Source organism: Emys orbicularis, chromosome 1, assembly GCF_028017835.1.
Source record: "Emys orbicularis isolate rEmyOrb1 chromosome 1, rEmyOrb1.hap1, whole genome shotgun sequence".
Taxonomy (NCBI): domain Eukaryota; kingdom Metazoa; phylum Chordata; order Testudines; family Emydidae; genus Emys; species Emys orbicularis.
Genome location: NC_088683.1, coordinates 325,375,545 through 325,387,970, shown reverse-complemented (window position 1 = coordinate 325,387,970; position 12,426 = coordinate 325,375,545). Strand labels below are relative to the sequence as shown.

General features: G+C 38.7%; 1 protein-coding gene across 2 annotated transcripts in view; it reads left to right on the top strand.

Moving 5' to 3' along the window:
• The window catches only part of CDK8 (cyclin dependent kinase 8), a 171,986-nt gene that overhangs the window by 78,392 nt on the left and 81,168 nt on the right, over positions 1-12,426 (top strand). For both annotated transcript variants that reach the window (XM_065410045.1, XM_065410036.1), the window contains exons 3-4: positions 8,382-8,492; positions 11,103-11,243. In XM_065410045.1, coding sequence (XP_065266117.1) covers positions 8,382-8,492; positions 11,103-11,243 — 252 coding nt within the window. The remainder of the gene's footprint in view (positions 1-8,381; positions 8,493-11,102; positions 11,244-12,426) is intronic.

Genomic DNA, 12,426 nt, shown 5'->3' with positions numbered 1-12,426 from the left:
CTTGTTTCAGAACAGTTTAGCCTCCTGTCCTGACAGGGGCCTGACTTTCCCTCCTAGGAGGTGTTCCTGTAGTGGTGGGCTGGGGGGAACCCGGGTCCGCCCTCTACTCCGGGTTCCGGCCCAGGGACCCTAATGGTAGCAGCTGTTGGCAGCCAACCTTTCACTGCCAGAGTTGCTACATTTCCCTGGTCCACTTCCCCACAGCTCTCCTGCTTCTCCCTTCTTCACCCTTACCTTAGGGCTCCCTTACCAATGACTTGAGGGTGTCTTCATTAACCAGCCCTTCAGCGCACTTCCCCTCCTCTGCCTGACTGGAGTGAGTCCTTTTACAGTATCAGAGGGGCCTTAATTAGAGTCAGGTGGTCACATTAGCTTAATGGCCTCACCTGACTCTTTGCAGGTTAATTGGAATCAGGTGTTCTCATTAGCCTGGAGCAGTCCCTGCTCTGGTCAGTCAGGGAACAGAAAACTGTTAATCCAGTGGCCAGTATATCTGCCTTCTGCTACTCTGCTGTACCCAACTGGCCTGGGTCTATCACAGTACACAGATGAAGCTTTCAGACCATCTAGATTGTCTTAATATGAAAAAGACGAGAAAAATTTAAGAGGCAACAAGCTTCTTCATGTCACCACAAAGCAATTGTGTTTTTCGAAAGACCACGAAGAACTTAGCATGTCACCAACATTTTCAGTACTCTTGGAAGAAAAAAGAAAATGGATAGATCCTAATGAAAATAGTATAAATTATCTTGCCAGACAAAGACTTGTATTTGCGAGGCAGTTATACTGAACAAGCTGAAAATATGCCCTTATGTGGCGAGGTTGACTGAAACTTTATTCAGCTGCTTTGTTTGCAGGCAGAATATGATCTTGATATTTCAGGGTATCTGAAAGAGTCAAAACAAATTCACAAGTCCAATTATTCAGAAGGAGGTAATTGAAATCATGGCTCTTAAAATCATGAGTGATATTTCTGAGAAAATTTCTGGAGAGGGAATTATGCTTGAGGAAACAGACTTCTCCAACAAAGAGCAAGTGTTATATTGCAGGCAAAACGTAGATGATAACATGAAAGTTCATGAAGAGTTCATTGAGTTGCACAATATTGCCTGTACATCAGTGGAGGAAATCGTATCCGTAATTAAGATATATTATTGCATATAAATCTGAGAACCAACAATTGCAGACAATGCTATGATCGTGCTGCTGATGTGGCAGGCTTAGTATCAAATGTAGCAGTGTTTCTCAACCTTTTTGTGCTGGTGACCCCCTTTGGACTTATGACCTTCCCCCTCCCCCCCACACACACACTAAGACTGGAAAAAATTGTGACTTCCTACCTTAAATATCATTAAGCAAATTATGAATAATACTGGCCCACCAGCATTAATAAGCTAATGTTTCAAATCTACACAAATATATTGAGTAATTTCAGTTCCTATACTCTTTTTTTTTTATTTTAGCAAAGAGATTTCTTACCCCCCAAAATATGCTGTCATTAATAGTAACAGGCTTCACACAACCACGTGATTTCACTGCTGCTTCCTGTCTAGACAGTGGTGGTGTTCTTCCCGGCTAGCAAATAGTGTATGCACACTTTTCAGCGAGGTCATCTTGTGCAGTGGATAAATTAACAAGAGCTCAACCAAGTACTTCACAGAATGAATGCGTGAAGACGGTGAAATGCAGAAAATATGATTGCAACTGTTTAATGTATGGCTTTACAGCGATTGAAAATAAAGCTCATTGTGTTGTGTATGGTCAACTGCAGAATGCTGATAGCATGAAATCTTCAAAATTAATTCGGCATTTGGAAAGTAAATATTCACAGTTAAAGAACTCAAGAGGCTTGTTCTTTAAGGAAAAATTGAACAGTTTGAATAGCCAGCAAACACTGATGTTGAATATAAGTAATGTCAGTAAGAATGCTCTTGAAGCTTCATATCTTGTGTCACTTCGTATTGTCCAAAGATGTAAGGCACATACAATAACTGAGAATCTCATAATTCCTGTGGCATTAGATATGGTTACAAGTGTGCTTGGCCATGAAGAGGCAAATAAGCTTAAAGCTATTCCTTTATCAAATGATAGAGTTTTGAGGTGTATTAATGAAATGGTTGATGACATTTGTGAGCAGTTGGGAAATTTTTTTTTTTTAAATGGTGTGAATTTTCTGGCTGTTTAGTTTGATGAATCAACAGCTATTTCAGGCTCAGGGCAGTTCTTAGCTTTTGTTCAATGTAGTTCATATACTACTGCTGAGGAAAATATGCTCTTCTGTAAAGTGCTGCCTAGCCACACAACTGGTGAATGTCTGTTTAACATGTTTGAAGCTACCGAATATTTTGAAATTGATTGGGGACAAATCTGTTGCTATATGCAGTGACAGTGCCAATGCAATGGACTGGTAAGAACAATGGGCTTGTTGGAAGATTAAAAACAATTATGCCACATGCAATTTGGACCCATTGCTTCTTACATCAGCAAGCACTTGTTGCAAAAGGAGGAATGCCTTCTGAGTTGCATCAGGTGTGTGAGGTGTCTGTAAAAGTTGTGAATTTCATAAAAAGTCAGCCTCTGAGCTCACCTGTTTGCAGCTTTATGTGATTAAATGGGCACACGTCATAAAAGTCTTCCCTTGTATGTTGAAGTGAGGTGGCTGTCACGGGGAAAAGTGTTAGGCAGCCTTTTGAATTGCAAGCTGAAGTACTTGTGTTTTTACAGGATCAGGGTTCTTCTTTGCTAAATTGTTCAGCGACCCATCATGACTTCTTCAGTTGGATTACTTAGCCAGACGTCTTCAGTCATCTGAATGAGCTGAATATGAGTTTTAAGGATGACACAAAAACATAATTGTGTTGGGAGACAAAGTGAGAGCCTTTGGAAAGAAGCTTGGAGGCTGGTCTGCTCAGCTTCAGAGTGGAAACTTTGAGTCATTTCCACTGAGTTGCAAGTTTATGAAATTGCCGATGCCGAGTGTGAAACAATTAAACATTATGATTGAACATATTCTTGAACTTAAAAAGCAGCGGCAGGATTACTTCCCACCTGACAACGAATTTGGCAGGAGGTGGATAATTAATCTGCTCAACAAAAGAGTAGTTGAGTCTGCCGAATTTACAGGAAAACTACAAGATAAACTTATTGAGCTTTTATCTGATAAAACACTTCAGTGTTGGTTTTCTTCAGAAGACATGTGCATGTTTTGGATGGCACAGAAGCATGAGTATCCCGAACTTGTAACCGAAGCTTTGAAAGTTTTTAATCCCATTCACAATGTCCTATTTATCTGAATTGGGATTCACATTGATGGTTGCGATTAAAAACAAAGCAATGAAATAAATTATCTGTGGAGAAACACCTGCTGCTGAGTGTTTATTCAGTTCAACCCAAAGTAAAAAAAAAAAAAAATTAGTTGGTACAAAATGAGCACAAGTGCCTGATTGAAGGACTGTGTAAAACTTGCAATTTGTAAAAAGTGAATTTACAGTTTTTTCTGTGTAAAAATGAACTTTGATCTGGCACACACAGGTTTTTTTCTTACCTTCGATTATGACCCCCCCCACACACCTGTCCCTCAAACCCCCTTCCCTTTCCCAGGGATTATGTCTCCCAGGTTGAGAAACACTGATATGTAGCAACAGATTGCAGCAGGAGGAACCATGAGCTATATTTACTTATTGCTATAGGCATGCCTTGAAGTTGGTATGCCCAGGATGTGTTAAAAATAATACTAACCTAAGAGATACTGGTGCAACTGTTTATAAAATCACAGTATTAATTAAAACCTCACCCAGATGAGATGCTGTGTTTCGGGACATTAAACATGAAGTGTTAAGTACATTAACAGGCATCTGTGTCCCTCTGTCCAACAAGATGGACTCTGTGCAGTAGCATTGGATTCAATTTCTGAGACCTACCTTGCACTGTTTGCAGCTTGGGAGGCTACAAAGGATGCAATGAATCCTTAAAGGCGAGTACAAATTGGTGGCATTGCACCTAAAATGGAAAAGTTTTTAATGTCCTCGTTATTGTGCTAAGCTGAAAAATCCTAAATATGATAGACAATCTGTTCAGCCTCTGCAGGGTCAGACATTTCAGCAACAGAAGGTGAATTTCTTATGAAAATGATGTTCACTTCAGTCCATCCGATCAGATGAAAGCCGCCACTTATTCTAGGAGAAGAGTTTAAAGATAGTTGACATGCCTGAGCTTCCAAGAAAGAGAAGTTCTCAAGGAAATATAAATAGGGACAGGTGACCTCAGCTATCCAAATACAGCAAATGTATTTTTTAGAAGAACATCTGCTTTACCGTAATTGACTTTACAGTGTCCAGCATTCAATCAAGATTTGAACAGACTACAAAATTATTCAGCCTTGAAACTCTCTGCTCGAAACATGAAAAACACAGGTGCAAGATGTGGTTGTTTGGTTCTGATTTCAAGTAGGATCAGCTGGTTACTCAGATTTATCTATTGCAAACCAACTGTCAGCTTACAGAAAGATAGTTTGAAGTCAGTTCAAAAATGTTTGCTCAGCCAGACTGAATGTCAGCTGTTTTCCAAAGTGATGAAGTTGATAACAATATTTTGATGGTATTGGCAGCCAATGCCATATGTGAGTGTAGTTTCAGCGCTCATCATTTTAAAACATGGTTTCGATCCATAATGGGACAATCACGTCTCAACTGGCATATGATTTTATATGTACACAAGAACATAACTCACTCACAGCTTACAGGTGTTGCCAAAGAGGTAATTTAATGAAAACTAGGGTGAAGGTTGTTGTCTGAAACTGTCAACTTTGTAAATAATTTTTTTTAAAATTGTGTTTTAAAAATAAGGCTTTGGATGAGTAGTTTTGTGCCCGAACTGAATTTGTCCACCTTTAATAAAGATAAATGAACTTTTTGTTTCAAACTCACTGTTTCCTTTATTAATGCAAACTCTACATATTTTTGGGGGTCGGGAGGAAGCTATAGCTCCCCTCCCACCGCCCTCATTATCTATTCCTGTGGTTCGTCTAGAGTAAGTCTGTGGGTAGGTAGGATAGTTAGTATGTTTGTTTTTGTCAAAGCAAGCAGAGTTTCTAACTTCAAGTGGGATTTTTTTAAAGAGACTTAAAAATCATGAGACTTTAAAATAAAAAAGACCCAGAATGTTTGGGGAGGGTTTGGTCTTCTGGTTCCAGTGTTCAGTTTTCATGTTTTTAGCTCTCTTTCTCCCCCCCCCCCCCCCCATCATTAGGGCTAGAAATTTCCTCTTCTAAAAAATGAAAGCTGAGATTCTCATAATTACCCAACTCCAGGAACTGGGGCTTTAGGAAATATACCGAATACTATAAGGCTTGCAATAAAATCATTAGAGTTGGCAATATTGAATAATCTTTCTTTATATATTGGCTTTTCTGTTGCAAGCTTCCTTGTAGAACACTTTCAAATAATAAAGCGGCGCTTTGTTTTCATCATATCTTTGCATTTTGGTCTCCACTTTTAGTGTTGTGGAGCTGAATATTTGGTTCATAAGAATACACAACTTTATTAAAGTATATTTACATAAAACCAAACTTCGAATGGAAAATCTGATATGAAACTCAGAAAATTTGTGGATTGAGAACCTGTGTATTAAAATGCTTCTGTTTTTGTCATATTTGCATGTTCTTAAAATCAACTTTCAGTTTAAAAAAAAGTCATACCAGTGTTTTTGGATTGAGCAATAAGTGATAATTTGCAAGGTGGTTTGAAAATTTCTTTTACTTTATGAAGCATCTGTTATCAGACCATGTGTGTAGAATGTTAATTTTTTTTATTTTTTAAGATAGTACACAAATGTATTCAAATATCCATTCTTCTATCACCATTTCAGTCAGAGCTAGAATTGTCATTGTACTTGATTAATAAAGGACTGATAAAGTGGAATGGAGCTGGCTGGTGTAAGCTATAATTTTCCCTTTGTTAGTTCAGCAGTATATTTCCAGTTACATCAGAATCTTTCCTTTGAACTCCCACTTGCAGGGAAAACAGTTTATTAGAAGCAGGTTTAATTTTAGAAATAGAAAATGGTAATCTGTTTATTTCTTCAACATTTTATATTCAAATACTATTTTCATTAACTGTGCTTATGTTTGTTAAACTAGCCAGATGCTGGTGTGGTTTTTTTTTTTTTTTTTTTTTTAAGTGTGATCTTCTCTGGCAGACTTAATGTATTATCTTGTAATGAGACCTCTTAAATACACGTTGAAAATGAAATCTAAAGTTAGCCATGGCTTGTCTTAATAAATGTTCCATTTGCAGCCCACAAGTTGGCAAAATATCCATCTGTTCTACTTTCTTAATAAGTAAGGATGCAATTTGGTCACGGATTCCATGACTTTGCTGGACCTCTGTACCTTCAGCTTCAGCTGTCAGCAGCGGGGGCAGAGCCAGGGCTGTGTCTTCCTCCCTCCCCCCCCGGGTGGCTGCAGCCAGAGCCAGGGCTGTGTGCCCATTGCTTTGGCCGGAATCGGGGCTGCGACGGGCTGAAGCCAGTGCTGTGCCCCCCTCCATGGTGGTGGCCTGTCCATGACTTTTACTAAAAATAACCATGACAAAATCTTAACCTTAATAATAAGCAACACTTCTTAAAGAAACATTGGAGCAAAATATTTTAAAGTAACATCTTTACAAACCATATGATTTTTGAATATGCCTTAATTGCAGAGTTGTTGACGTGAACAATAGAACCCCAACAGGCTTGTTCTGCCTACTGTCCTGGTCCTGTAGACTTAGGTCTCATACTTTTTTTCACCTAAATTCATCAGGTAGTTGCTTACTCCTTCCAGTTGTATGTTATTGACAACCTCTAAAGGAGGCCCATCCTTAAATGACGGTAAGGCTTTGTCTACACTGGAAACTGAATGACACAACTTTTGTTGTTCAGGGGTGTGAAAAAAACCGCACACCACGAATGACAAAAGTGTTGCCGATGAAAAGTGCCGATGTGAACAGCACTTTGTCTGCAGGAGTGTTATCCACTGCTTGTTGGGGGTGGAATTTTTTTGTTGGCGGGAGAGCTGTGTCCCCCGGGTTCACTTGCTGCCCCTTCACTGCCCCGGAGCCTGCAGCTCATGCTGACTCCACTCCGCTCTGCCGGCTTCCGGCATCACCTGCTGCCGCAGGGTCCTAGTGCCCCCCTCCACTATGGCCAGGGCAGGCTGCCCTTCCCCTGCCCTTCTGCCCTATTCCTGAGCCTCTCCAATGCCCCGAGCCCCTCATCCCCTGCACCCACTCCTATCCCAAAACTCCATCCCAGAGCCTGCACCCCTGCCCCAGCCTGGAGCCTGCACCCAGCACCCAAACTCCATCCCAGAGTCTGCACCCCAGACACCCTCCCCCAACCAAACTCCCTCCCAGAGCCTTAGGCGGGTGGGGGTGGAATTTGGGGGGGGGGCAGGTTCTGGGCACCACCAAAATTTCTACAAACCTGCCACCCCTGGAAGAGGCAGAGCAGGGGTGGAATGGTGGTGCAGCCCAGTGCAGTGGGGGGGCTTTAACAGAAGTAAATCTAACTAAGTGCATGTTTTGTCCTTTGAGTGAGGTGCGTTACTGTTGGTGGCGCTTAGCACTTTCCAGGAGGGAGGAGCAGGGAGCCACATGCTCAGGGGAGGAGGTGGAGAAGAGATGGGGCAGGGGCGGGGCCTCATGGAAGGGGTGGAGTGGGGGCGGGGCTGGAGGCAGCGAGGGGGGGTGTCAGTGATGCGGCCCTCGGGCCAATGCACTAGTCCTCATGTGGCCCTCTTGGTCATTTGAGTTTGAGACCCCTGAGCCACACTGTGTACCTTTTAGCGGCACAGCCGTGTGGCTAAAAGGTACATCGTGTAGACAAAGCCTTAGAGTAGTTATCAGGATGTAGGGCTTTGAGGTGGTTACGAGCTGGTGAGGAAGGAATTTGGGAATCACAAAGGCTTTTATCAAGTATGGGAACTGATGAGGAGGGAAAATTTGATATGAAAACTCACAGCTCACATATATTTGTAGAGAACTGTGCTGATCCTATGAAAAAAGTTATAAAATTTTAATTAAGTAACTTCACTGTTTAATTGAGGTAAGTGCTCAAAAAATGTATACTTAGGATATAGATGGCCCTATTTTAAGGGAGATGTGTGACCCAGTTTAAATCTATTTTCAAGTTCACAACTAATTCCTTCAGTAGAAAAAACAAATAAAATGAAACATATGCTGTTTTTCTGTGGATTAAAGGCCTCAAAGATTAATTTTTTTTAAAAAATAGGCTTCTTTACAAGGTCTTAAATTACAAACGTATTATTTGGCCAATCCCACCCCACCCTATTGCAGTCTCTGGTGGCATAGATGTTTCTGTAATGGATTTTCTTTGTTTTGCAGCTGCTGCGAGAGCTCAAGCATCCAAACGTCATTTCTTTGCAAAAGGTGTTTTTGTCTCATGCTGACAGGAAAGTGTGGCTTCTCTTTGACTATGCTGAACATGACCTCTGGGTAAGATGAATTGCTTGTAGATAATGGGTTTTGGGTTTCAGTCAGGAACAGATAAACTGATAAATGATATAAGTGTACCACAACTGAAAAACAATGTGTGTGGGGGAAAAGATGTCTCATACTTATATAGTGTTTGCTACAATGTTAATCTTTATTTTCAGAAATAGTATTTAGACCTGCATTCTGCAGTGATATTTACAAAATTAATTACTGTAATATTTGTTCAGCTATAGTGTATACCTTTCTAATCATTTTATTAATAAGAGCTTTTGTGTATTAGTTGGATTGCTGTAATTTTTGTCTGAAAATACCATTTGACATCCTTTGGAATGTAAGGAAAGACTCTGGGACACACAGCATGTATCACAAACTGAGATCAGTGGTGAAGTGCACTGGAACATGCCTCATGCTAACTTACACTATATCTGACCTGTGAATAAACCAAATAGGCTCAATCAAAATGTACAGACATAAAAAGTTCATTGACTTATTTCAGAGTTGGGGTCTTCCCGCTGATCTCATGTTCTCCCTCTACAGCTTCATCTTTTGTAAAATAACTAGCCTTTTTAGTTGTGAATTAGTTTTTTTTTAAAATATAAATGTACTGCATCCAGAGAAAATAAAATAGTAATGCCAACAGAAGTGCCAGGCTCCCCTGTTAATTTCTTGTCATTAACTGGAAAATTTAGCTGTAATGTTGGTAAACAAGTACCCAAACCACCATCATTCAGCTTGATTTCACTGAAGTTTAATTTAAAGGGACACAATCTATTTTGTTTTGGATTCTGAGCATAGCTGTCAAATCCTTTGACCTCCTGTGACAATAATAATAATAAAAAAAAATGTTACGAGGTTTCAAAAAGAGGGATGCAATGAAAAAAAGTTTGATGTGAGATGGGATTTACTTATGTACATATATAAAGATTTCTATAACCCCTTTCATGATTTAGCATTTCTGCTCTCTGTAACTTATAATAATGGACAGTGAGATAAGAACAGGTATCTCTTGGATGGAAATAAATTTGAATCTAAAATGTGTTATGTGCCTTATAATTAGGTAGGATATGACTAAGGACTAGTGCAAAGAGAAACCATCTTCAACTATAATTTGACACAGGTGTTCTCTTCCAGTTTAGTACTTGTTATATTGCTGGTACTAAAATTTAAAACTTTTAGGCTTACCTTTTACACTGGTATAAAAGTGGCTGTAATCATGGTATTTATCTTGCAGACTGCTAAGTTCTGGAATGTAGAGAGCACAAGGCTAATGTGGCCCCTTTTTCATGTTTTGCCCATGTTCATGAAATGATAAAGTACAGATGTTTAGGAACACTTGAGTAATGTTTTATTATTATTTTGAAGATAGAAAAGGTGGGCATTTAAAAAAAAAACCAACAACATAAAGTTCTGAATTAGCTCAGAACATTGTGATGGACAGTTATACCTAGGAGACAGTGACCCAAATATCAGCAGCACGTGAGCAACACCCAGCTTGAGGTCTCTTGCATTTTATGTAAACACCTGAATTCTGTAGCTGTTTTGTCTTCTGAATGATGACAGTACCTGCATGAAAACACTCTGGCTGTGTTATGGTAGTGCCTGAAGGAGACTCCGACATGGATCAGGCTCTACCATGCTAGGCACTATACAAACACATAACAATCCCCTGACCCCAAGGAACTTGTAGAAAGGAGGAAATACTTGAAGTGGTAGCTAACACCATGACACAGCCTCTTCTGTTGAAGGTGGTGGCATCGGACCTTTAGGCATCACAGTTTACAGTCTAGAAGTCCTCTTGGACTTCATTGGTTCTGGGTATGCAAATAATCATAGCCATAATAAACACTTTCTACCTATGACTTACCAGATGATTATTAACTTTGGATGGATGGATTGTGAACCTGACAATGTTCATGGTTTCTTCCAACAATTACTTATTAATTTTAGGGTTTGCTTTTTCAGAAGGGTGGAAGCAAACAGCTGCACACACATGCATGTGCATTTCCTGGTCAAACTACTGTAAAAGAGAGTTTTTAAAATTCCAAAGGAAAAAGTTTGATGCAAATATTCCCTTGCAGTGATTGCAACCCAAATATTGCATTGTGCTAGTGCAAGAGAACCTGAAAGTGATATGGACTATAAACTGACTGATTTATTATTATTGTGCTGAGATGCAAAAAATAAACGGCATGTCTAATGAGAATAGATTAGAGTTGTATTCTTTTCGTTTTAATAAGCTACCATGTTAATGAGGGATTGAGGAAATTGTTTTGAAAACTGACTTTTAAACTGGTGGTAACCTTAAAAAAATTTTTTGTTTGATTGTGGTAATTTATATAAAAAACTTCCTTGGGATGATGTCTTTCATTTTAATTTCCTTTAGTTTTTACCTGTAAATGAGTGTTTTGTATCATAATTCTTTAGATGCTATTATTCTTGTAATAACTTTTAAATTACATGGTTTTAAAAATGTATAGCAATAAAAAAAGATTAAAAAAGCAACTGGCAAGCCTACATAAGGAATCACTGGAGATTTCTCTTTTTTGTAAAACATTATAGATCAAAACATTACATTTTTTTCTTGTTACTATTGATATTTTTCTCTTCCAGCACATAATCAAGTTTCACAGAGCTTCTAAAGCAAACAAGAAACCAGTTCAGTTACCTCGGGGAATGGTGAAGTCACTATTGTATCAGATCCTAGATGGTATTCACTACCTGCATGCTAACTGGGTGTTACACAGGGATTTGGTAAGTTGACCTGCAGTGGGGATTAACACGGGGTAGAAGATTTGAGAGCAAAGATTATTGTCTTTACCAGTAGTCATTAGCAAATAGACCTTTATGTGCTAAGAACGTAAACATATGTGTAAAGCCTGCTATTATTTGACACGCATTTGATGATTCCATTCTTATAAAAATGACACATGTCTGATTGGTTTTTATTTTGTTAAGTCATTAGAAGTTGCATGTGTATGTAATTGGGGGTGGATATTTGGCTGTCAGCAACTTTTAAAGTAAAAAGGCATGCACACAATTTTTTTTTAATTGTCTGTTAAAAATGTCAGAGGAGATACTAATATATATACTTTAATACACTGGAATAAAAACATGAGGTCATTCAAAAGCTACCAACGTTATTGCTCTGTAGATTTCTTTGAAGGCCTTTTGCGAATAGCCCTTGTTTATTATAAATACATTACAAGCAAAACTTTGACTGCCTGAGCAAGTGTTTATTAAAAATCCAAGTAAATTGCAGTTAACATGTAAACTTGATAAACACTTTTTCCAATTTACTATATATTTAGTTGCCTCTGGAACATATGCTCATGACTTTTTGCATAGAATAATAATAGATGGTGTGTCTGACTGTTCCGTCTTCAGAGTTAAATCCTAAATTGCCCTTTCTTACTGCACAATTATCTGTAGCTTTTATTCTTTTCTTCTCAAAGCCAGTAAATATAATGAGGTTTTTAATAGCACATTCTTTTCAAACTATCTCTGAACATAATGCTGTAAATGATAATTTAGCTCCTAATCACTGAAATTTCAGTAATGCATATAAGTAGCGTATATAGCTTCTGATGTAGAGCTAGTTTGACCCTTCACATGCGCATGCCTGCAGTGCTAGTGTTGATTTATACTTAATGCATTAAAGCCCATATTAGCTACTGCAGTGTCAGTTTTTAGGCCTTTCATCTAGCTTTAATGATCCTCCTTGAAATGTAGTTAATGATGGTTATTTTATCTTTCATGTTCATGCCTAGCAAATGTTAAAATAGTGCCCATAGTACTGTGTAAATGGATGAAACAGTTTTATCCTCTCTGTAAAATTGAATTTTCAGAGAACTGAAAATGTAAGGAAACTTTGTTCATGAAAGTAAATAATTGTACTGCGTGGATATTACTTATAATTCTCTGCCAGTGTTATAAA